The sequence below is a fragment of the Oncorhynchus masou genome, chromosome 9 (assembly GCF_036934945.1).
Source record: "Oncorhynchus masou masou isolate Uvic2021 chromosome 9, UVic_Omas_1.1, whole genome shotgun sequence".
Lineage (NCBI taxonomy): Eukaryota > Metazoa > Chordata > Actinopteri > Salmoniformes > Salmonidae > Oncorhynchus > Oncorhynchus masou.
Genome location: NC_088220.1, coordinates 86,864,431 through 86,891,930, shown reverse-complemented (window position 1 = coordinate 86,891,930; position 27,500 = coordinate 86,864,431). Strand labels below are relative to the sequence as shown.

Below are 27,500 nucleotides of genomic sequence, written 5' to 3'. Positions count from 1 at the left end.
AGGATCTAACCCTATGACCACGTGGGTACAGGATCTAATCCTATGACCACGTGGGTACAGGATCTAATCCTATGACCACATGGGTATAGGATCTAACCCTATGACCACGTGGGTACAGGATCTAATCCTATGACCACGTGGGTACAGGATCTAATCCTATGACCACATGGGTACAGGATCTAACCCTATGACCACATGGGTACAGGATCTAATCATATGACCACATGGGTATAGGATCTAACCCTATGACCACATGGGTACATAATCTAACCCTATGACCACATGGGTATAGGATCTAACCCTATGACCACATGGGTACATAATCTAACCCTATGACCACATGGGTATAGGATCTAACCCTATGACCACATGGGTACATAATCTAACCCTATGACCACGTGGGTATAGGATCTAACCCTATGACCACATGGGTATAGGATCTAACCCTATGACCACGTGGGTATAGGATCTAACCCTATGACCACGTGGGTACAGGATCTAACCCTATGACCACGTGGGTATAGGATCTAACCCTATGACCACATGGGTATAGGATCTAACCCTATGACCACATGGGTATAGGATCTAACCCTATGACCACATGGGTACATAATCTAACCCTATGACCACATGGGTATAGGATCTAACCCTATGACCACATGGGTACAGGATCTAACCCTATGACCACATGGGTACATAATCTAACCCTATGACCACATAGGTACATAATCTAACCCTATGACCACATGGGTATAGGATCTAACCCTATGTGTGTTGACCTCTCCAACAGGGTATGATCACCATCGTGCTAGAGTGTATCGACCGTCTGAACGTTTACAACACTGCTGCTCACTTCTCTGAGTTCGCCGGAGAGGAGGCCGCTGAGTCCTGGAAGGAGATTGTCAACTTGCTCTATGAGCTGCTGGGTATGACATAGAGTTTTATTGTACAGTCCACAAAGTGTATCCTCTGCTTAATCTCACTGTTTATCAGTGCATAGCTTTAGAATAGATCAGATTGGAACAAGTTTGAAGAAATGTTCTGTCGAGCAAAAACACTATGTATACAAAAGCAGAAACTTTGAATCACTCAGAATTAAAATAAATAAAAAACAGCAGTAAAAAAAATGCATGAAGAAGTGGAGGCTGAATACGGTTGATGTTGATCATTCAATATATCTCTCTTACCTCTTCCCTGTTCTCCCTCCCTCCACCTCTTCCCTGTTCTCCCTCCATCCACCTCTTCCCTGTTCTCCCTCCCTCCACCTCTTCCCTGTTCTCCCCCCACCTCTTCCCTGTTCTCCCTCCCTCCACCTCTTCCCTGTTCTCCCCCACCTCTTCCCTGTTCTCCCTCCCTCCACCTCTTCCCTGTTCTCCCCCCACCTCTTCCCTGTTCTCCCTCCCTCCACCTCTTCCCTGTTCTCCCTCCACCTCTTCCCTGTTCTCCCTCCCTCCACCTCTTCCCTGTTCTCCCCCCACCTCTTCCCTGTTCTCCCTCCCACCACCTCTTCCCTGTTCTCCCTCCCTCCACCTCTTCCCTGTTCTCCCTCCCTCCACCTCTTCCCTGTTCTCCCTCCACCTCTTCCCTGTTCTCCCTCCACCTCATCCCTGTTCTCCCTCCACCTCTTCCCTGTTCTCCCTCCACCTCTTCCCTGTTCTCCCTCCCTCCACCTCTTCCCTGTTCTCCCTCCCTCCACCTCTGCCCTGTTCTCCCTCCACCTCTTCCCTGTTCTCCCTCCACCTCTGCCCTGTTCTCCCTCCACCTCTTCCCTGTTCTCCCTCCACCTCTTCCCTGTTCTCCCTCCACTTCCTCCCTGTTCTCCCTCCACCTCTTCCCTGTTCTCCCTCCACTTCCTCCCTGTTCTCCCTCCACCTCTTCCCTGTTCTCCCTCCACTTCCTCCCTGTTCTCCCTCCACTTCCTCCCTGTACTCCCTCCACCTCTTCCCTGTTCTCCCTCCCTCCACCTCTTCCCTGTTCTCCCTCCACCTCTTCCCTGTTCTCCCTCCCGCCCTCCACCTCTTCCCTGTTCTCCCCCCACCTCTTCCCTGTTCTCCCTCCACCTCTTCCCTGTTCTCCCTCCACCTCTTCCCTGTTCTCCCTCCCTCCACCTCTTCCCTGTTCTCCCTCCACCTCTTCCCTGTTCTCCCTCCCGCCCTCCACCTCTTCCCTGTTCTCCCCCCACCTCTTCCCTGTTCTCCCTCCACTTCCTCCCTGTTCTCCCTCCACCTCTTCCCTGTTCTCCCTCCACTTCCTCCCTGTTCTCCCTCCACTTCCTCCCTGTACTCCCTCCACCTCTTCCCTGTTCTCCCTCCCTCCACCTCTTCCCTGTTCTCCCTCCACCTCTTCCCTGTTCTCCCTCCCGCCCTCCACCTCTTCCCTGTTCTCCCCCACCTCTTCCCTGTTCTCCCTCCACCTCTTCCCTGTTCTCCCTCCACCTCTTCTCTGTTCTCCCTCCACCTCTTCCCTGTTCTCCCTCCACCTCTTCTCTGTTCTCCCTCCCTCCACCTCTTTCCTGTTCTCTCTCCACCTCTTCTCTGTTCTCCCTCCACCTCTTTCCTGTTCTCCCTCCACCTCTTCCCTGTTCTCCCTCCACCTCTTCCCTGTTCTCCCTCCACCTCTTTCCTGTTCTCCCTCCACCTCTTCTCTGTTCTCCCTCCACCTCTTTCCTGTTCTCCCTCCACCTCTTTCCTGTTCTCCCTCCAACTCTTCTCTGTTCTCCCTCCACCTCTTCCCTGTTCTCCCCCCACCTCTTCCCTGTTCTCCCTCCACCTCTTCCCTGTTCTCCCTCCACCTCTTCCCTGTTCTCCCTCCACCTCTTCCCTGTTCTCCCTCCACCTCTTCCCTGTTCTCCCTCCACCTCTTCTCTGTTCTCCCTCCCTCCACCTCTTTCCTGTTCTCCCTCCACCTCTTCCCTGTTCTCCCTCCACCTCTTCTCTGTTCTCCCTCCACCTCTTTCCTGTTCTCCCTCCACCTCTTTCCTGTTCTCCCTCCACCTCTTCCCTGTTCTCCCTCCACCTCTTCTCTGTTCTCCCTCCACCTCTTTCCTGTTCTCCCTCCACCTCTTCCCTGTTCTCCCTCCACCTCTTCCCTGTTCTCCCTCCACCTCTTCCCTGTTCTCCCTCCACCTCTTCCCTGTTCTCCCTCCACCTCTTCTCTGTTCTCCCTCCCTCCACCTCTTTCCTGTTCTCCCTCCACCTCTTCCCTGTTCTCCCCCACCTCTTCCCTGTTCTCCCTCCACCTCATCCCTGTTCTCCCTCCACCTCTTCCCTGTTCTCCCTCCACCTCATCCCTGTTCTCCCTCCACCTCTTCCCTGTTCTCCCTCCACCTCTTCCCTGTTCTCCCTCCACCTCTTCCCTGTTCTCCTTCCACCTCTTCCCTGTTCTCCCTCCACCTCATCCCTGTTCTCCCTCCACCTCTTCCCTGTTCTCCCTCCACCTCTTCCCTGTTCTCCCTCCACCTCATCCCTGTTCTCCCTCCACCTCTTCCCTGTTCTCCCTCCACCTCTTCCCTGTACTCCCTCCACCTCTTCCCTGTTCTCCCTCCCTCCACCTCTTCCCTGTTCTCCCTCCACCTCTGCCCTGTTCTCCCTCCACCTCTTCCCTCTGCTCCCTCCACCTCTTCCATGTTCTCCCTCCACCTCTTCCCTCTGCTCCCTCCACCTCGTCCCTGTTCTCCCTCCACCTCTTCCCTCTGCTCCCTCCACCTCTTCCCTGTTCTCCCTCCACCTCTGCCCTGTGCTCCCTCCACCTCTTCCATGATCTTCCTCCACCTCTTCCCTGTTCTCCCTCCACCTCATCCCTGTTCTCCCTCCCTCCACCTCATCCCTGTTCTCCCTCCACCTCATCCCTGTTCTCCCTCCCTCCACCTCATCCTGTGCTCCCTCCACCTCTTCCCTGTTCTCCCTCCACCTCTTCCCTGTTCTCCCTCCACCTCTTCCCTGTGCTCCCTCCACCTCATCCTGTTCTCCCTCCACCTCATCCCTGTTCTCCCTCCACCTCTTCCCTGTGCTCCCTCCACCTCTTCCCTGTTCTCCCTCCCTCCACCTCTTCCATGTTCTCCCTCCACCTCTTCCCTCTGCTCCCTCCACCTCTTCCCTGTTCTCCCTCCACCTCTTCCCTCTGCTCCCTCCACCTCTTCCCTGTGCTCCCTCCACCTCTTCCCTGTTCTCCCTCCCTCCACCTCTTCCCTCTGCTTCCTCCACCTCTTCCCTGTTCTCCCTCCACCTCTTCCCTCTGCTCCCTCCACCTCTTCCCTGTGCTCCCTCCACCTCTTCCCTGTTCTCCCTCCACCTCTTCCCTGTGCTCCCTCCACCTCTTCCCTGTTCTCCCTCCACCTCATCCTGTGCTCCCTCCACCTCTTCCCTGTTCTCCCTCCACCTCATCCTGTGCTCCCTCCACCTCATCCTGTGCTCCCTCCACCTCTTCCCTGTTCTCCCTCCACCTCATCCTGTGCTCCCTCCACCTCTTCCCTGTTCTCCCTCCCAGCCTCTCTGATCAGGGGGAACCGTTCTAACTGTGCGCTGTTCTGTGATAACCTGGACTGGCTGGTCAGCAAACTGGACCGGTTGGAGGCCTCTTCAGGTACCTAGAGTTCTGCTCGATGCCACTCACCCTGGCTAGGGGCAGGAGTTTTTCCTGGTTTAGGCTGTGTCGTTACTGATAAGGAAAAACTCAGGGCACTACCCATTATATATCTGACTTGAAGGTTCTTTCAGCACAGGACCGCATTCATCATCCCTCCCTCCCTCCCTCCCTATCTCCCTCTCCTCCCTCCCTCCCTCCCTCCCTCCCTCCCTCCCTCCCTCCCTCCCTCCCTCCCTCCCTCCCTCCCTCCCTCCCTCCCTCCCTCCCTCCCTCCCTCCCTCCCCCTCCCTCCCTCCCTCCCTCCCTCCCTCCCTCCCTCCCTCCCTCCCTATCTCCATCTCCTCCCTCTCTCCCTCCCCCTCCCTCTCTCTCCCTCTCCTCCCTCTATCCCTCTCTCCCTCTCCTCCCTCTCTCCCCCCTCTCTCCCTCTCCTCCTTCTCTCCCTCCCTCTCCCTCCCTCTCCTCCCTCTATCCCCCCTCCCTCCCTCCCTCCCTCCCTCTCCTCCCTCCCTCCCCTCCACTCCCTCTCTCCCGCTCTCCCCTCTCTCCCTATCTCCCTCTCCTCCCTCTCCTCCCTCCCTCCCTCTCTCCCTCCCTCCCCCTCTCCTCCCTCTCTCCCTCTCCTCCCTCTCCTCTCCTGCCTCTCTCCCTCTCCTCCCTATCCCCCTCTCCTCTCCTGCCTCTCTCCTCCCTATCCCTCTCTCCCTCTCCTGCCTCTCTCCCTCTCCTCCCTCTCTCCCTCTCTCCCGCTCTCTCCCTCTCTCCCTCTCTCCCTATCCTCCCTCTCCTCCCTCTCCTCCCTCTCCTCCCTCTCCTCCCTCTCCTCCCTCTCCCTCCCTCTCTCCCTCTCCTCCCTCTCCTCCCTCTCCTCCCTCTCCCCCCTCTCCTCCCTCTCTCCCTCTCCTCCCTCTCCTCCCTCTCTCCCTCTCCTCCCTCTCCTCCCTCTCCCTCCCTCTCTCCCTCTCCTCCCTCTCCCTCCCGCTCTCCCTCTCTCCCTCTCCCTCCCTCTCCTCCCTCTCTCCTCCCTCCTCCTCCCTCCCTCTCCTCCCTCTCTCCCTCTCCTCTCCTGCCTCTCTCCCTCTCCTCCCTCTCTCCCTCTCCTCCCTCTCCTCCCTCTCTCCCGCTCTCCCTCTCCTCCCTCTCTCCCTCTCCTGCCTCCTCCCTCTCCTCCCTCTCTCCCTCTCCTCCCTCTCTCCCTCTCCTCCCTCTCCTCCCTCTCTCCCTCTCCTCCCTCTCCTCCCTCTCCTCCCTCTCTCCCTCTCCTCCCTCTCCTCCCTCTCTCCCTCTCCTCCCTCTCTCCCTCTCCTCCTGCCTCTCTCCCTCTCCTCCCTCTCTCCCTCTCTCCCTCTCCTCCCTCCCCTCCCCCTCTCCCTCCCTCTCCTCCCTCCCTCTCTCCCTCTCCTCCCTCTCCTCCCTCTCCTCCCTCTCTCCCTCTCCTCCCTCTCCCTCCCTCTCTCCCTCTCCTCCCTCTCCTCCCGCTCTCCCTCTCTCCCTCTCTCCCTCTCCTCCCTCTCCTCCCTCTCCTCCCTCTCCTCCTCTCCTCCCGCTCTCCCTCTCTCCATCTCCTCCCTCTCCTCCCTCTCCTCCCTCTCTCCCTCTCTCCCTCTCTTCCCTCTCTCCCTCTCCTCCCTCTCCTCCCTCTCCCTCGCTCCAGGTATCTTGGAGGTGTTGCACTGTGTCCTGATTGAGAGTCCAGAGGTTCTGAACATCATTCAGGAGAACCACATCAAATCTATCATCTCTTTGCTGGACAAACATGGCAGAAACCACAAGGTCAGTGATGTCTGGCAGATGTTTGTACATCTGTAGGGTCTGGATGGGTGTTAGCAGTGTAGTGTTGGAACTTCCATCATAAAGCTGCCACCTTAAATATCTGCAAATATCAAACGGTCAAGAGGCCAAGGGGCCAAAAGGAAGGGGAAGGGAGTGAATTGGAACCAGTTTGGAACCCAAACTTTCCTCACATTTCCTTGTCTCTGTCTCTCTGTCACTGTCTCTGTCTCTCTGTCTCTGTCCCTCTGTCTCTGTCAATGTCTCTGTCCCTCTGTCTCTGTCACTGTCTCTGTCCCTCTGTCTCTGTCACTGTCTCTGTCCCTCTGTCACTGTCTCTGTCTCTCTGTCCCTCTGTCTCTGTCAATGTCTCTGTCCCTCTGTCTCTGTCACTGTCTCTGTCCCTATGTCTCTGTCACTGTCTCTGTCCCTCTGTCACTGTCTCTCTCTCTGTCACTGTCTCTCTCTCTGTCTCTGTCTCTCTCTCTCTGTCTCTCTCACTGTCTCTGTCACTGTCTCTCTCTCTGTCACTGTCTCTCTCTCTGCCACTGTCTCTATCTTTCTCTGTCTGTCTCTCTCTCTGTCACTGTCTGTCTCTGTCACTGTCACTGTCACTGTCACTGTCTCTCTCTCTCTCTCTGTCTCTGTCTCTCGGTCTCTGTCTCTGACTCTGTCTCTGTCTCTCTTTGTCTCTCTGTCTCTGTCTCTCTGACTCTGTCTCTGTCTCTCTCTCTCTCTCTCTCTCTTTGTCTCTCTGACTCTGTTTCTGTCTCCCTCTGTCTCTCTCTCTCTTTGTCTCTCTGTCTCTGTCTCTGTTTCTCTGTCTCTCTGTCTCTCTCTGTCTCTGTCTCTCTGACTCTGTCTCTCTCTGTCTCTCTGTCTCTGTCTTTGTCTCTCTCTGTCTGTCTGTCTCTGTTTCTCTGTCTCTCTCTGAGTCTCTCTGTCTCTGTCTTTGTCTCTCTCTGTCTCTCTGACTCTGTCTCTCTCTGTCTCTCTCTCTCTCTTTGTCTCTCTGACTCTGTCTCCCTCTGTCTCTCTCTCTCTTTGTCTCTCTGTCTCTGTCTCTGTTTCTCTGTCTCTCTGTCTCTGTCTCTGTCTCTCTGACTCTGTCTCTCTGTCGCTGTCTTTGTCTCTCTCTGTCTGTCTGTCTCTGTTTCTCTGTCTCTCTCTGAGTCTCTCTGTCTCTGTCTTTGTCTCTCTCTGTCTGTCTGTCTCTGTTTCTCTGTCTCTCTCTGAGTCTCTGTCTCTGTCTCTCTGTCTCTGTCTCTCTGTCTGTCTGTCTCTGTTTCTCTGTCTCTCTGTCTCTCTCTGAGTCTCTGTCTCTCTGTCTTTCTGTCTCTGTCTCTCTGTCTCTCTGTCTCTGTCTCTCCCAGGTGTTGGACGTGCTCCGGTCTCTTTGTGTGTGTAACGGTGTGGCAGTAAGGTCCAATCAGAACCTCATCACAGAGAATCTATTTCCAGGTCGCGATCTCCTATTGCAGACCAACATCGTCAACTACGTAACCAGGTAATATATAATATAATATAATATATATATAATATATAACAGTATATACTGCATATCATTCATAATATATAATATATACTGTTAACATATCATTCACAATATAAAATATATACTGTTAAGAAATCATTCATAATATATAATATATACTGTTAACATATCATTCATACTATATAATATATACTGTTAACATAACATTCATACTATATAATATATACTGTTAACATAACATTCATAATATATAATATACTGTTAACATATCATTCATAATATATAATATATACTGTTAACATATCATTCATACTATATAATATATACTGTTAACATAACATTCATAATATATAATATACTGTTAAGAAATCATTCATAATATATAATATATACTGTTAACATAACATTCATACCCCTTGACCTATTCCACATGTTGTGCTACAGCTTGAATTCAAAATGTATTAAATATATATTTTCCTCACCCATCTCACCCATCTACACTCAATACCCCATAATGACAAAGTGAAAACATGTTTTTAGATTTAAAAAAAATAAAATCTCAGTTTTACTGAAAATGAAATACAGAAATATCAATATAAATAAATAATATATATATATCAGTATTCACATCCCCCAAGTAAATACATACAATAAAAACAACTTTCTACCTAAATTAGAAATGTATAATGTCTGAAAATGTAGATGTAATGTAAATCTTCCACAGAACCCAAACCGGCTGGGTGGGTGCGCCATTGTGCGCTATCGTGCATAAATTAACTTTTTATTTTTATTTTTTATTGCACCTTTATTTAACCAGGTAGGCAAGTTGAGAACAAGTTCTCATTTTCAATTGCGACCTGGCCAAGATAAAGAAAAGCAGTTCGACACATACAACGACACAGTGTCCCCCTACACCAAACGCGATCACGACACGCAGGTTAAAATAGAAAAACAAATTCTGAACCAATGACATTAATTTGAGGACAGGTTGAAAAGCATTAAACATGTATGGCAATTCAGCTTGCACTTGCTAGCTAATTTGTCTTATTGAGCTAGCTTGCTGTTGCTAGCTCATTTGTCCTGGGATATAAACATTGAGTTGTTATTTTACCTGAAATGCACAAGGTCCTCTACTCCGACAATTAATCCACACATAAAACGGCCAACCAAATCATTTCTAGTCATCTCTCCTCCTTCCAGGCTTTTTTATCTTTGAACTTATATGGTGATTGGCATCTACACTTTCACTGTATTACCACGACAACCGGCAAAACATTTAGTCTTTCAATCCCCCACGTGGGTATAACCAATGAGGAGATGGCACGGTGGGTACCTGCTTCTATAAACCAATGAGGAGATGGCAGAACTTTCAGCGCGATTTGCGTCAGAGATAGGAATGACTTCTATTTTAGCCCTTTTAATTTTATTTTACTAGGCAAGTCAGTTAAGAACAAATTCTTATTTTCAATGACGGCCTAGGAACAGTGGGTTAACTGACTGTTCAGGGGCAGAACGACAGATTTGTACCTTGTCAGCTCGGGGATTTGAACTTGCAACCTTTCGGTTCCCAGTCCAACGCTCTAACCACTAGGCTACCCTGCCGCCTCTACACTCTAACCACTAGGCTACCCTGCCGCCTCTACACTCTAACCACTAGGCTACCCTTGGCTCGTTGGCGCGCGGTAATTGAATAACATGGATTTGTCCGGTCTGGTCAGCATGTTACTCATATACATGAATGAATGTTTCAGTTGCTGGAACCATTTAGCTCTGTTTCATTTGTTGCTTCACCTTGTTTGACCAGCGTTGTGTCAAGTCACTCTGGTTCACACTGACCGTGGCGTGGGCAGAAAATAACTCATCACTTTTATGAACTGATCTGTCGATAGCTAAATTCAGGGCATCAATGTTGTTGAGAAAAGTTGGAAAACTTTTATAGTTTTTATTTGAGATACTTCAGATTAGCCACCCTTGATTGACAGCTTTGCACACTCTTGGCATTCTCTCAACCAGCTTCCCCTGGAATGCAGTCTTGAAGGTGTTCCCACATATGCTGAGCACTTGTTAGCACTTGTTAGCTGCTTTTCCTTCACTCTGCTGTCCAACTCATCCCAAAAATTCTCAATTGGGTTGAGGTTGGGTGATTGTGGAGGCCAGGTCATCTGATGCAGCACTCCATCACTCTCTTTCTTGGTCAAATAGCCCTTACACAGCCTTGCAAGTTCAAATCCCCAAGCTGACAAGGTACAAAAGCTGTCGTTCTGCCGCTGAACAGGCAGTTAACCCACTGTTCCTAAGAATTTGTTCTTAACTGACTTAAAATAAAGGTAAATAATAATAATGATAATAAGGCAAAGGGTGGCTACTCTAAAAAAATATATTTTGATTTGTTTAACACTTTTTTTGTTTACTAAATTATTCCATATGTGTTATTTAATCATTTTGATGTCTACACTATTATTCTACAATTGTAGAAAATAGTACAAATAAAAATAAAGAAACACCTTGAACGTGTCCAAATTTCTGACTGGTATGTATGCATAGTTTCCTGAAACGGGTCACATTTATAAATAATAATAATAATAATATAAATGTCCAAAAAATAAACATAATTCCACTTTGACATTATGGAGTATTGTGTTTAGGCCAGTAACACAACATCTCAATTTAATCCATTTGGAATAAGAATATGTTCTATAAACAGTGTAAATATATATATACATATATACATATATATTTACACTGTCTATAGAACATATATATACAGTGCATTTAGAAAGTATTCAGGCCCCTTGACTTTTTCCACATTTTGTTAAGTTACAGCATTATTCTAAAATGGATCTTCACAGAATATAATGACAAAGTGAAAACTGTTTTTTTATTTTGATAATTTATCAAATAGAATAAAAAGCAGAAATGCCTTATTTACATAAGTATTCAGACCCTTTGCTATGAAACTCAAAATTTAGCTCATGTGCATCCTGTTTCCATTGATCATCATTGAGATGTTTCTACAACTTGATTGGGGTCCACCTGGTGGTAAATTCAATAAACGGAAGAAGTTTGGAACCAACGAGACTTTTCCTAGAGCTGGCCGCCCAGCCAAGCTGAGCAATGGAGGAGAAGGGCCTTGTTCAGGGAGGTGACCATGAACCTGATGGTCACTCTGACAGAGCTCCAGAGTTCCTCTGTGGAGAGAGGAGAACATTCCAGAAGGACAACCATCTCTGCAGCACTCCACCAATCAGGCCTTTATGGTGGAGTGGTCAGACGGAAGCCACACCTAGATAAAAAGCACATGACAGTTTGGAGTTTGCCAAAAGGCACCTAAAGACTCTCAGACCATGAGAAACATGATTCTCTGGTCTTGATGAAACCAAGATTGAACTTTGGAGGAACATCACGTCACATCTGGAGAAAACCTTACAGTGAAGTGGTGGCAGCATCATGCTGTGTTTTTCAGAAGCAGGGATGGAGAGACTAATCAGGATCGAGGGAAAGATGAACGGAGCAAAGTAAAGAGAGATCCTTAATGAAAACCTGCTCCAGAGAGCTCAGGACCTCAGACTGGGTTGAAGGTTCACCTTCCTAAGCACACAGCCAAGACAACGAAGGAGTGGCTTCGGGACCAGTCTCTGAATGTCCTTGAGTGGCCCGGCCAGAGCCTGGACTTTAACCCGATTGAACATCTCTGGAGAGACCTGAAAATAGCTGTGCAGCGACGCTCCCCTGACAGAGCTTGAGAGGATGTGCAGAGAAGAAAGGGAGAAACTCCCCAAATACAGGTGTGCCAAGCTTGTAGCATCATACCCAAGAAGACTCGAGTCTGTAGTCACTGCCAAAGGTGCTTCAACAAAGTACTGAGTAAAGGCTCTGAATAGTTAAGTGAATGTAATATTTAAGTTTTTTTTTTAAACATTATTTATTTGCAAAAAGGTTAAAAAATAATGTTTTTGCTTTGCCGTTATGGGGTATTGTGTGTAGATTGATGAGAATAAAAAACATTAGGAACACCTGCTTCTACCATGACAGACTGACCAGGTGAATCCAGGTGAAAGCTACGATCCCTTATTGATGACACTTGTTAAATCCTCTTCAATCGGTGTAGATGAAGGGGAGGAGACAGGTGGTTAAAGACAGATTTTTAAGCCTTGAGACAATTGAGACATGGATTGTGTATGTTTACCATTTGGAGTGTGAATGGGCAAGACAAAATATTTAAGTGCCTTTGAATGGGGTATGGTAGTAGGTTCCAGGAACACCGGTTTGTGTCAAGAACTGCAACGCTGCTGGGTTTTTCCACACTAAACAGTTTCCTGTGTGTATCAAGAGTGGTCCACCACCCAAAGGACATCCAGCCAACTGGACACACGTTGGAAGCACTGGAGTCAACATGTGCTTTAGTCTCGTTGTAGAGTCAACATGGGCCAGCGTCCCTGTGGAGCGCTTTAGTCTCGTTGTAGAGTCAACATGGGCCAGCGTCCCTGTGGAGCGCTTTAGTCTCGTTGTAGAGTCAACATGGGCAGGCGTCCCTGTGGAGAGCTTTAGTCTCGTTGTAGAGTCAACATGGGCCGGCCTGGCCTCCCTGTGGAGCGCTTTAGTCTTGTTGTAGAGTCAACATGGGCCGGCCTCCCTGTGGAGCGCTTTAGTCTCGTTGTAGAGTCAACATGGGCCAGCGTCCCTGTGGAGAGCTTTAGTCTCGTTGTAGAGTCAACATGGGCCGGCGTCCCTGTGGAGCGCTTTAGTCTCGTTGTAGAGTCAACATGGGCCAGCGTCCCTGTGGAGCGCTTTAGTCTCGTTGTAGAGTCAACATGGGCCAGCGTCCCTGTGGAGCGCTTTAGTCTCGTTGTAGAGTCAACATGGGCCGGCCTCCCTGTGGAGCGCTTTAGTCTCGTTGTAGAGTCAACATGGGCCAGCGTCCCTGTGGAGCGCTTTAGTCTCGTTGTAGAGTCAACATGGGCCAGCGTCCCTGTGGAGCGCTTTAATCTCGTTGTAGAGTCAACATGGGCCAGCGTCCCTGTGGAGCGCTTTAATCTCGTTGTAGAGTCAACATGGGCCGGCCTCCCTGTGGAGCGCTTTAGTCTCGTTGTAGAGTCAACATGGGCCAGCGTCCCTGTGGAGCGCTTTAGTCTCGTTGTAGAGTTAACATGGGCCAGCGTCCCTGTGGAGCGCTTTAATCTCGTTGTAGAGTCAACATGGGCCAGCGTCCCTGTGGAGCGCTTTAATCTCGTTGTAGAGTCAACATGGGCCGGCCTCCCTGTGGAGCGCTTTAGTCTCGTTGTAGAGTCAACATGGGCCAGCGTCCCTGTGGAGCGCTTTAGTCTCGTTGTAGAGTTAACATGGGCCAGCGTCCCTGTGGAGCGCTTTAGTCTCGTTGTAGAGTCAACATGGGCCGGCGTCCCTGTGGAGCGCTTTAGTCTCGTTGTAGAGTCAACATGGGCCGGCGTCCCTGTGGAGCGCTTTAGTCTCGTTGTAGAGTCAACATGGGCCGGCGTCCCTGTGGAGAGCTTTAGTCTCGTTGTAGAGTCAACATGGGCAGGCGTCCCTGTGGAGCGCTTTAGTCTCGTTGTAGAGTCAACATGGGCCGGCGTCCCTGTGGAGCGCTTTAGTCTCGTTGTAGAGTCAACATGGGCCGGCGTCCCTGTGGAGCGCTTTAATCTCGTTGTAGAGTCAACATGGGCCAGCGTCCCTGTGGAGCGCTTTAGTCTCGTTGTAGAGTCAACATGGGCAGGCATCCCTGTGGAGCGCTTTAATCTCGTTGTAGAGTCAACATGGGCAGGCATCCCTGTGGAGAGCTTTAGTCTCGTTGTAGAGTCAACATGGGCAGGCATCCCTGTGGAGCGCTTTAATCTCGTTGTAGAGTCCATGGCCCGACGAATTGAGGCTGTTTGAGGCTGATACCCCCCAGAACAGTCTCAATTTGTCATGGCATGAACTCTACAAGGACTGGAAAGCGTTTCACAGGGAAGGTCAGTCTATGTAGCAGGTCTTCATAATGTTTTGTTTGCTGATCCCCTTTGTGTATCAACAACGGTCCACCACCTAAAGGACATCCGGCCACCTCGACACACCTGTGGGAAGAGTCACCAATACTTTTGGTCCCCTAAAATGAGGGGGGGGGGGGGGCTGTGTATAACAGGTGCTGTTATTTCTAAACGTTTCACCCGATATGGATGAAAATAACTTCAAATTGAAGCTGACAGTCCTGCACTTTATCATTTCAAATCCAAATTACTTTTGGTACAGAGCCAAAACAACAACAAGAAGTGTCAATATCCCAATACTTATACAACTCGCTCTATATATATATATATATATATATACACACAGTATATATACATACAATATTCTGTTATATCCTGTTGTGCTCTAAGGGTTTCAGAATATGTGTTTCTATCTGCAGTGTGAGGCCCAACATCTTCCTGGGGACCTGCGAAGGCTCCACTCAGTATAAGAAGTGGTACTTTGAGATGATGGTAGACTATGTGGAGCCTTTCGTGACAGCCACACCCTCTCACCTGCGTGTGGGCTGGGCCCTGACAGAGGGGTATTCCCCCTATCCTGGGGGCGGAGAGGGCTGGGGTGGCAACGGGGTGGGGGATGACCTCTACTCGTACGGCTTCGATGGACTGCACCTGTGGTCAGGTACGCTTCACCTTCCTATTGTTTACAATAGCACAGACAGTATGGAACCAGACCACAGCACAGACAGTATGGAACCAGACCACAGCACAGACAGTATGGAAACCAGACCACAGCACATACAGTATGGAAACCAGACCATAGCACATACAGTATGGAAACCAGACCACAGCACATACAGTATGGAAACCAGACCACAGCACATACAGTATGGAAACCAGACCACAGCACATACAGTATGGAAACCAGACCACAGCACATACAGTATGGAAACCAGACCACAGCACATACAGAATGGAACCAGACCACAGCACATACAGTATGGAAACCAGACCACAGCACATACAGTATGGAAACCAGACCACAGCACAGACAGTATGGAAACCAGACCACAGCACATACAGTATGGAAACCAGACCACAGCACATACAGTATGGAAACCAGACCACAGCACATACAGTATGGAAACCAGACCACAGCACATACAGTATGGAAACCAGACCATAGCACATACAGTATGGAAACCAGACCACAGCACATACAGTATGGAAACCAGACCACAGCACATACAGTATGGAAACCAGACCACAGCACATACAGAATGGAACCAGACCACAGCACATACAGTATGGAAACCAGACCACAGCACATACAGTATGGAAACCAGAACACAGCACATACAGTATGGAAACCAGACCACAGCACAGACAGAATGGAACCAGACCACAGCACATACAGTATGGAAACCAGACCACAGCACATACAGAATGGAACCAGACCACAGCACATACAGTATGGAAACCAGACCACAGCACATACAGTATGGAACCAGACCACAGCACAGACAGTATGGAACCAGACCACAGCACAGACAGTATGGAAACCAGACCACAGCACATACAGTATGGAACCAGACCACAGCACATACAGTATGAAAACCAGACCACAGCACATACAGTATGGAAACCAGACCACAGCACATACAGTATGGAAACCAGACCACAGCACATACAGTATGGAAACCAGACCACAGCACATACAGTATGAAACCAGACCACAGCACATACAGTATGGAAACCAGACCACAGCACATACAGTATGAAACCAGACCACAGCACATACAGTATGGAAACCAGACCACAGCACATACAGTATGGAAACCAGACCACAGCACATACAGTATGGAAACCAGACCACAGCACATACAGTATGGAAACCAGACCACAGCACATACAGTATGGAAACCAGACCACAGCACATACAGTATGGAACCAGACCACAGCACATACAGTATGGAAACCAGACCACAGCACATACAGTATGAAACCAGACCACAGCACATACAGTATGGAAACCAGACCACAGCACATACAGTATGGAAACCAGACCACAGCACATACAGTATGGAAACCAGACCACAGCACATACAGTATGGAAACCAGACCACAGCACATACAGTATGAAACCAGACCACAGCACATACAGTATGGAAACCAGACCACAGCACATACAGTATGGAAACCAGACCACAGCACATACAGTATGGAAACCAGACCACAGCACATACAGTATGAAACCAGACCACAGCACATACAGTATGGAAACCAGACCACAGCACATACAGTATGGAAACCAGACCACAGCACATACAGTATGGAAACCAGACCACAGCACATACAGTATGAAACCAGACCACAGCACATACAGTATGGAAACCAGACCACAGCACATACAGTATGGAAACCAGACCACAGCACATACAGTATGGAAACCAGACCACAGCACATACAGTATGGAAACCAGACCACAGCACATACAGTATGAAACCAGACCACAGCACATACAGTATGGAAACCAGACCACAGCACATACAGTATGGAAACCAGACCACAGCACATACAGTATGGAAACCAGACCACAGCACATACAGTATGAAACCAGACCACAGCACATACAGTATGGAAACCAGACCACAGCACATACAGTATGGAAACCAGACCACAGCACATACAGTATGGAAACCAGACCACAGCACATACAGTATGAAACCAGACCACAGCACATACAGTATGGAAACCAGACCACAGCACATACAGTATGGAAACCAGACCACAGCACATACAGTATGGAAACCAGACCACAGCACATACAGTATGGAAACCAGACCACAGCACATACAGTATGAAACCAGACCACAGCACATACAGTATGGAAACCAGACCACAGCACATACAGTATGGAAACCAGACCACAGCACATACAGTATGGAACCAGACCACAGCACATACAGTATGGAAACCAGACCACAGCACATACAGTATGGAAACCAGATCACAGCACATACAGTATGGAAACCAGACCACAGCACATACAGTATGAAACCAGACCACAGCACATACAGTATGGAAACCAGACCACAGCACATACAATATGGAAACCAGACCACAGCACATACAGTATGGAAACCAGACCACAGCACATACAGTATGAAACCAGACCACAGCACATACAGTATGGAAACCAGACCACAGCACATACAGTATGGAAACCAGACCACAGCACATACAGTATGGAAACCAGACCACAGCACATACGGTATGAAACCAGACCACAGCACATACAGTATGAAACCAGACCACAGCAAATACAGTACATTATGAAAGCAGACCACAGCACATACAGTATGAAACCAGACCACAGCACATACAGTATGGAACCAGACCACAGCACATACAGTATGGAACCAGACCACAGCACATACAGTATGGAACCAGACCACAGCACATACAATATGGAAACCAGACCACAGCACATACAGTATGAAACCAGACCACAGCACATACAGTATGAAACCAGACCACAGCACATACAGTATGAAACCAGACCACAGCACATACAGTATGAAACCAGACCACAGCACATACAGTATGGAAACCAGACCACAGCACATACAGTATGGAAACCAGACCACAGCACATACAGTATGAAACCAGACCACAGCACATACAGTATGAAACCAGACCACAGCACATACAGTATGAAACCAGACCACAGCACATACAGTATGGAAACCAGACCACAGCACATACAGTATGGAACCAGACCACAGCACATACAGTATGGAAACCAGACCACAGCACATACAGTATGGAACCAGACCACAGCACATACAATATGGAAACCAGACCACAGCACATACAGTATGAAACCGGACCACAGCACATACAGTATGAAACCAGACCACAGCACATACAGTATGGAACCAGACCACAGCACATACAGTATGAAACCAGACCACAGCACATACAGTATGAAACCAGACCACAGCACATACAGTATGGAAACCAGACCACAGCACATACAGTATGGAAACCAGACCACAGCACATACAGTATGGAAACCAGACCACAGCACATACAGTATGAAACCAGACCACAGCACATACAGTATGGAAACCAGACCACAGCACAGACAGTATGGAACGAGACCACAGCACATACAGTATGAAACCAGACCACAGCACATACAGTATGGAACCAGACCACAGCACATACAGAATGGATGAGACCACAGCACATACAGTATGGAACCAGACCACAGCACAGACAGTATGGAACGAGACCACAGCACATACAGTATGGAAACCAGACCACAGCACATACAGTATGGAAACCAGACCACAGCACATACAGTATGGAACCAGACCACAGCACATACAGTATGAAACCAGACCACAGCACATACAGTATGAAACCAGACCACAGCACATACAGTATGGAAACCAGACCACAGCACATACAGTATGAAACCAGACCACAGCACATACAGTATGGAAACCAGACCAGAGCACATACAGTACAGTATGAAACCAGACCACAGCACATACAGTATGGAACCAGACCACAGCACATACAGTATGGAAACCAGACCACAGCACATACAGTATGGAAACCAGACCACAGCACATACAGTATGGAACCAGACCACAGCACATACAGAATGGATGAGACCACAGCACATACAGTATGGAATGAGACCACAGCACATACAGTATGAAACCAGACCACAGCACATACAGTATGGAACCAGACCACAGCACATACAGTATGGAAACCAGACCACAGCACATACAGTATGGAACCAGACCACAGCACATACAGTATGAAACCAGACCACAGCACATACAGTATGGAAACCAGACCACAGCACATACAGTATGGAAACCAGACCACAGCACATACAGTATGGAAACCAGACCACAGCACATACAGTATGGAAACCAGACCACAGCACATACAGTATGAAACCAGACCACAGCACATACAGTATGGAACCAGACCACAGCACATACAGTATGAAACCAGACCACAGCACATACAGTATGGAAACCAGACCACAGCACATACACTATGAAACCAGACCACAGCACATACAGTATGAAACCAGACCACAGCACATACAGTATGGAACCAGACCACAGCACATACAGAATGGATGAGACCACAGCACATACAGTATGGAAACCAGACCACAGCACATACAGTATGGAACCAGACCACAGCACATACAGTATGGAACCAGACCACAGCACATACAGTATGGAACGAGACCACAGCACATACAGTATGGAACCAGACCACAGCACATACAGTATGAAACCAGACCACAGCACATACAGTATGAAACCAGACCACAGCACATACAGTATGAAACCAGACCACAGCACATACAGTATGGAAACCAGACCACAGCACATACAGTATGGAAACCAGACCACAGCACATACAGTATGAAACCAGACCACAGCACATACAGTATGGAACCAGAACACAGCACATACAGTATGGAACCAGAACACAGCACATACAGTATGAAACCAGACCACAGCACAGACAGTATGGAAACCAGACCACAGCACATACAGTATGGAACCAGAACACAGCACATACAGTATGGAACCAGAACACAGCACATACAGAATGGAACCAGACCACAGCACATACAGTATGGAACCAAACCACAGCACATACAGTATGGAACCAGACCACAGCACATACAGTATGGAAACCAGACCACAGCACATACAGTATGAAACCAGACCACAGCACAGACAGTACATTATGAAAGCAGACCACAGCACATACAGTATGAAACCAGACCACAGCACATACAGTATGAAACCAGACCACAGCACAGACAGTACATTATGAAAGCAGACCACAGCACATACAGTACAGTATGGAAACCAGACCACAGCACATACAGTATGAAACTAGACCACAGCACATACAGTATGGAACCAAACCACAGCACATACAGTACATTATGAAAGCAGACCACAGCACATACAGTACAGTATGGAAACCAGACCACAGCACATACAGTACATTATGAAACCAGACCACAGCACATACAGTATGAAACCAGACCACAGCAAATACAGTACATTATGAAAGCAGACCACAGCACATACAGTATGGAAACCAGACCACAGCACATACAGTATGAAACCAGACCACAGCACATACAGTATGGAACCAGACGACAGCACATACAGTATGGAAACCAGACCACAGCACATACAGTATGAAAACCAGACCACAGCACATACAGTATGGAACCAGACCACAGCACAGACAGTATGAAACGAGACCAAAGGAAATACAGTACATTATGAAACCAGACCACAGCACATACAGTACAGTATGGAAACCAGACCACAGCACATACAGTATATTATGGAACCAGACCACAGCACATACAGTATGAAACCAGACCAAAGGAAATACAGTACATTATGAAACCAGACCACAGCACATACAGTACAGTATGGAAACCAGACCACAGCACATACAGTATGGAACCCAGACCACAGCACATACAGTATGGAACCAGACGACAGCACATACAGTATGAAACCAGACCACAGCACATACAGTATGAAACCAGACCACAGCACATACAGTACATTATGGAACCAGACCACAGCACATACAGTATGGAACCAGACCACAGCACATACAGTATGGAACCAGACCACAGCACATACAGAATGGAACCAGACTAGTTTTCCAGTTGCCCCCTGACTCCCCCCCTCTCTCCTCTCCAGGTCACGTCCCCCGCCAGGTGGCATCGCCCAATCAGCATGCCCTAGCAGCTGATGATGTGGTGTCGTGCTGTCTGGACCTGAGCGTGCCCAGTATCTCGTTCCGGGTCAACGGCCACCCGGTCCAGGGCATGTTCGAGAACTTCAACGTAGATGGACTGTTCTTCCCTGTCATCAGTTTCTCTGCTGGAGTCAAGTAAGATGGAGGACAACATGGGTCTACACTTGTGCTGTACAAAAAACATGTTGTTTGATTGATTGATTGATTGATTGATATTTTACCTACCTTAGGTGAATGTGCTCGTGGTAAATAGCTCTGGATGAGGTGTAATGTAATGTTTTACCAGACAGACAGACAGACAGACAGACAGACAGACAGACAGACAGACAGACAGACAGACAGACAGACAGACAGACAGACAGACAGACAGACAGACAGTCAGTCAGTCAGTCAGTCAGTCAGTGCGTCAGTCAGTCAGTCAGTCAGTCACTCAGTCAGTCAGTCAGTCACTCAGTCAGTCAGTCAGTCAGTCAGTCAGTCAGTCAGTCAGTTAATTTAATGGCTGATTTGAATGATGAGAGTAAAGGGGAAATGGTCAGGGAAAAGGACTCTGCAGCACCAGGGCTCAATGCCCTTCTGATCCTGAGACTTACAGAAAGAGTCTGGTCAGGTCTCATGTTCATGCAAAACCCCTGGCCCTATAAATGACCCCACTGTGTTTCATTTTCCCTTGCTCTTAAAGTTACCCCACTGTTTTCCCTGGCCCTTAACATGACCCCATTTTATTTCCTGTCTCTTCAGAGCTCGTTTACTGTTGGGTGGTCGCCATGGAGACTTTAAGTTCCTGCCCCCCCCGGGCTATGCGCCGTGCTACGAGGCTCTGCTACCCAAGGACAGGATGAGGATCGAACCCATCAAGGAGTACAAACACGACTTTGACGGAGTCCGAAACTTGCTGGGGCCAACCCAGTCCCTCACACACACCTCCTTTACCCCCAATCCTGTAGACACTGCTCAGGTAACACACACACACACTGTCCCTAGCCCTAACCCTGTTCAGGTACCAGACACACCCTGTCCCTAGCCCTAACCCTGTTCAGGTACCAGACACACCCTGTCCCTAGGCCTAACCCTGTTCAGGTACCAGACAGGGCTGTCCATTTACTCCTCTTCACGTTCGATCTGCGGTCCTCTGACCTCTATTTGCCCTTTAACTTTTACGCTGTGTGTGCTGCAGATCGTGTTGCCGCCCCACCTGGAGAAGATCAGGGAGAAGCTGGCAGAGAACATCCACTCGCTGTGGGCCATCACGCGCATCGAGCAGGGCTGGACTTATGGAATAGTGAGTCTATTACCCCTTTAACAGACAGAAAATATTGATACAGCAACGCTGTATAATAATATAATAATATAATTCAATATAATATAATAAAATATAATAAAATAATACAATGTAACGTAATATAATAATATAATAATATAATTCAATATAATATAATAAAATAAAATATAATAAAATAATACAATGTGATGTAACATAATAATATAATTCAATATAATAATATTTTTACCTTTATTTAACTAGGCAAGTCAGTTAAGAACAAATTCTTATTCTTAATATAATATAATAATATAATAATGTAACATAATACAATGTAATGTAATATAATATAATAATATAATAATATAATATTGTAATATAATAATATAATACAATGTAATGTAATATAATAATGTAATATAATATAATATAATACTATAATGTAATATAATAATATAATAATATAATAACATAATGGTAATAATATAATATAATATAAAACTGTAATAAAATGTAATATAATAATATAATAAAATAATACAATGTAATGTAATATAATAATATAATAAAATAATACAATGTAATGAAATATAATAATATAATATAATAATGTAATATAATACTAGAATAATATAATACAATGTAATGTAATATTATAATATAATATAATAATATAATAATATAATGCTAATAATATAATATAATAATATAAAACTGTAATATAATAATAATATAATAATATAATAATGTAATATAATAAAATAATACAATATAATATAATAATATAATATAATAATATACTGTAATATAATAATATAATATAATAATATAATAACATACTGGTAATAATATAATATAATATAAAACTGTAATAAAATGTAATATAATAATATAATAAAATAATACAACGTAATGTAATATAATAATATAATAAAATAATACAATGTAATGAAATATAATAATATAATATAATAATGTAATATAATATTAGAATAATATAATACAATGTAATGTAATATTATAATATAATATAATAATGTAATAATATAATGGTAATAATATAATATAATAATATAAAACTGTAATATAATAATATAATAATATAATAATGTAATATAATAAATATAATATAATATAATATAATAATATAATATAATAATATATGTAATATAATAATATAATATAATAATATAATAACATAATAGTAATAATATAATATAATATAAAACTGTAATAAAATGTAATATAATAATATAATAAAATAATACAACGTAATGTAATATAATAATATAATAAAATAATACAATGTAATGAAATATAATAATATAATATAATAATGTAATATAATACTAGAATAATATAATACAATGTAATGTAATATTATAATATAATATAATAATATAATAATATAATGGTAATAATATAATATAATAATATAAAACTGTAATATAATGTAATATAATAATATAATAATGTAATATAATAATATAATAAAATAATACAATGTAATGTAATATAATAATATAATAAAATAATACAATGTAATGAAATATAATAATATAATATAATAATGTAATATAATACTAGAATAATATAATACAATGTAATGTAATATTATAATATAATATAATAATATAATAATATAATGGTAATAATATAATATAATAATATAAAACTGTAATATAATGTAATATAATAATATAATAATGTAATATAATAAAATAATACAATATAATATAATAATATAATATAATAATATACTGTAATATAATAATATAATATAATAATATAATAACATACTGGTAATAATATAATATAATATAAAACTGTAATAAAATGTAATATAATAATATAATAAAATAATACAACGTAATGTAATATAATAATATAATAAAATAATACAATGTAATGAAATATAATAATATAATATAATAATGTAATATAATATTATAATAATATAATATATAATGTAATATAATATTATAATATAATATAATAATAATAAATAATATAATGGTAATAATATAATATAATAATATAAAACTGTAATATAATGTAATATAATAATATAATAATGTAATATAATAAAATAATAAATATAATATAATAATATAATATAATAATATACTAATATAATAATATAATATAATAATATAATAACATAATGGTAATAATATAATATAATATAAAACTGTAATAAAATGTAATATAATAATATAATAAAATAATACAACGTAATGTAATATAATAATATAATAAAATAATACAATGTAATGAAATATAATAATATAATATAATAATAATATAATACTAGAATAATATAATACAATGTAATGTAATATTATAATATATATATAATAATATAATAATATAATGGTAATAATATAATATAATAATATAAAACTATAATATAATGTAATATAATAATATAATAATATAATATAATAAAATAATACAATATAATATAATAATATAATATAATAATATAATAATATAATAATATAATATAATAATATAATAACATAATGGTAATAATATAATATAATATAAAACTGTAATAAAATAAATATAATAATATAATAAAATAATACAACGTAATAATAATATAATAATATAATAAAATAATACAATGTAATGAAATATAATAATATAATATAATAATGTAATATAATATAGAATAATATAATAAATGTAATGTAATATATAATATAATATAATAATATAATAATATAATAATAATATAATATAATAATATAAAACTGTAATATAATAAATATAATAATATAATAATGTAATATAATAATAATAATATAATATAATATAATAATATAATATAATATAATAATATACTGTAATATAATAATATAATATAATAATATAATAACATAATATAATAATATAATATAATATAAAACTGTAATAAAATGTAATATAATAATATAATAAAATAATACAACGTAATGTAATATAATAATATAATAAAATAATACAATGTAATGAAATATAATAATATAATATATATATAATGTAATATAATACTAGAATAATATAATACAATATAATGTAATATTATAATATAATATAATAATGTAATAATATAATGGTAATAATATAATATAATAATATAAAACTGTAATATAATGTAATATAATAATATAATAATGTAATATAATAAAATAATACAATATAATATAATTCTATAATATAATAATATACTGTAATATAATAATATAATATAATAATATAAAACTGTAATATAATGTAATATAATAATGTAATATAATAAAATAATAATATAATAATGTAATGTAATATAATATAATAATATACTGTAATATAATAATATAATTTAATATAATAAAATAATACAATGTAATATAATATAATAATACAATAATGTAATGTAATATAATAATATAATAAAATAATACAATGTAATATAATATAATAATATAACAATGTAATGTAATATAATAATATAATAAAATAATACAATGTAATGTAATATAATAATATAATAAAATAATACAATGTAATGTAATATAATAATATAATAATGTAATTTAATATAATAAAATAATACAATGCAATGTAATATAATATTTTTTTATATATATTTTTTATTTCACCTTTATTTAACCAGGTAGGCTAGTTGAGAACAAGTTCTCATTTGCAACTGCGACCTGGCCAAGATAAAGCATAGCAGTGTGAACAGACAACACAGAGTTACACATGGAGTAAACAATTAACAAGTCAATAACACAGTAGAAAAAAAGGGGAGTCTATATACATTGTGTGCAAAAGGCATGAGGAGGTAGGCGAATAATTACAATATTGCAGATTAACACTGGATTGATAAATGATCATGTACAGGTAGAGATATTGGTGTGCAAAAGAGCAGAAAAGTAAATAAATAAAAACTGTGGGGATGAGGTAGGTGAAAATGGGTGGGCTATTTACCAATAGATTATGTACAGCTGCAGTGATCGGTTAGTTGCTCAGATAGCTGATGTTTGAAGTTGGTGAGGGAGATAAAGGTCTCCAACTTCAGCGATTTTTGCAATTCCTTCCAGTCACAGGCAGCAGAGTATAATAATATAATAATATACTGTAATATAATAATGTAATGTAATATAATAATATAATATAATAAAATAATACAATGTAATGTAATATAATAATATAATAATATACTGTAATATAATAATATACTGTAATATAATAATATAATATAATAATATAATATAATAATATAATATAAAACTGTAATATAATAAAATAATACAATGTAATGTAATATAATAATATAATACAATAATAAAAAATATAATATAATAATACAATAAGATAGTATAATAAAATAATACAATGTAATATAATATAATGCAATACAATAATATAATAGTATCATACAATATAATAATATAATATGATAACATAATAATGTAATGTAATATGAGGGAGGAACTACAACCTGCAGAAGTCTGGGGAAACACAGTGTCTTTGTCCTTAGTTGTCTGGGGAAACACAGTGTCTTTGTCCTTAGTTGTCTGGGGAAACACAGTGTCTTTGTCCTTAGTTGTCTGGGGAAACACAGTGTCTTTGTCCTTAGTTGTCTGGGGAAACACAGTGTCCTTGTCCTTAGTTGTCTGGGGAAACACAGTGTCTTTGTCCTTAGTTGTCTGGGGAAACACAGTGTCTTTGTCCTTAGTTGTCTGGGGAAACACAGTGTCTTTGTCCTTAGTTGTCTGGGGAAACACAGTGTCTTTGTCCTTAGTTGTCTGGGGAAACACAGTGTCTTTGTCCTTAGTTGTCTGGGGAAACACAGTGTCTTTGTCCTTAGTTGTCTGGGGAAACACAGTGTCTTTGTCCTTAGTTGTCTGGGGAAACACAGTGTCTTTGTCCTTAGTTGTCTGGGGAAACAGTGTCTTTGTCCTTAGTTGTCTGGGGAAACACAGTGTCTTTGTCCTTAGTTGTCTGGGGAAACACAGTGTCTTTGTCCTTAGTTGTCTGGGGAAACACAGTGTCTTTGTCCTTAGTTGTCTGGGGAAACACAGTGTCTTTGTCCTTAGTTGTCTGGGGAAACAGTGTCTTTGTCCTTAGTTGTCTGGGGAAACACAGTGTCTTTGTCCTTAGTTGTCTGGGGAAACACAGTGTCTTTGTCCTTAGTTGTCTGGGGAAACACAGTGTCTTTGTCCTTAGTTGTCTGGGGAAACAGTGTCTTTGTCCTTAGTTGTCTGGGGAAACAGTGTCTTTGTCCTTAGTTGTCTGGGGAAACACAGTGTCTTTGTCCTTAGTTGTCTGGGGAAACACAGTGTCCTTGTCCTTAGTTGTCTGGGGAAACACAGTGTCTTTGTCCTTAGTTGTCTGGGGAAACACAGTGTCTTTGTCCTTAGTTGTCTGGGGAAACACAGTGTCTTTGTCCTTAGTTGTCTGGGGAAACACAGTGTCTTTGTCCTTAGTTGTCTGGGGAAACAGTGTCTTTGTCCTTAGTTGTCTGGGGAAACACAGTGTCTTTGTCCTTAGTTGTCTGGGGAAACAGTGTCTTTGTCCTTAGTTGTCTGGGGAAACACAGTGTCTT

At 42.7% G+C, this 27,500-nt stretch overlaps 2 protein-coding genes across 2 annotated transcripts in view; one reads left to right on the top strand and one right to left on the bottom strand.

The window, feature by feature from the left end:
- The window catches only part of LOC135545124 (ryanodine receptor 1-like), a 27,734-nt gene extending 5,773 nt beyond the window's left edge, over positions 1 to 21,961 (top strand). The window contains exons 6-13 of the mRNA XM_064972756.1: positions 791 to 926; positions 4,486 to 4,581; positions 6,239 to 6,357; positions 7,728 to 7,861; positions 14,253 to 14,494; positions 20,601 to 20,793; positions 21,400 to 21,616; positions 21,836 to 21,961. Coding sequence (XP_064828828.1) covers positions 791 to 926; positions 4,486 to 4,581; positions 6,239 to 6,357; positions 7,728 to 7,861; positions 14,253 to 14,494; positions 20,601 to 20,793; positions 21,400 to 21,616; positions 21,836 to 21,961 — 1,263 coding nt within the window. The remainder of the gene's footprint in view (positions 1 to 790; positions 927 to 4,485; positions 4,582 to 6,238; positions 6,358 to 7,727; positions 7,862 to 14,252; positions 14,495 to 20,600; positions 20,794 to 21,399; positions 21,617 to 21,835) is intronic.
- A 5,187-nt stretch (positions 21,962 to 27,148) lies between these two features.
- Positions 27,149 to 27,500, bottom strand: part of LOC135545123 (protein PBMUCL2-like) — a 1,296-nt gene continuing 944 nt past the window's right edge. Inside the window, exons 2-3 of the mRNA XM_064972755.1 lie at positions 27,460 to 27,500; positions 27,149 to 27,352 (exon numbers count right to left, since the gene is read on the bottom strand). The exon at positions 27,460 to 27,500 is cut by the window's right edge and continues 508 nt beyond it. Coding sequence (XP_064828827.1) covers positions 27,149 to 27,352; positions 27,460 to 27,500 — 245 coding nt within the window. The remainder of the gene's footprint in view (positions 27,353 to 27,459) is intronic.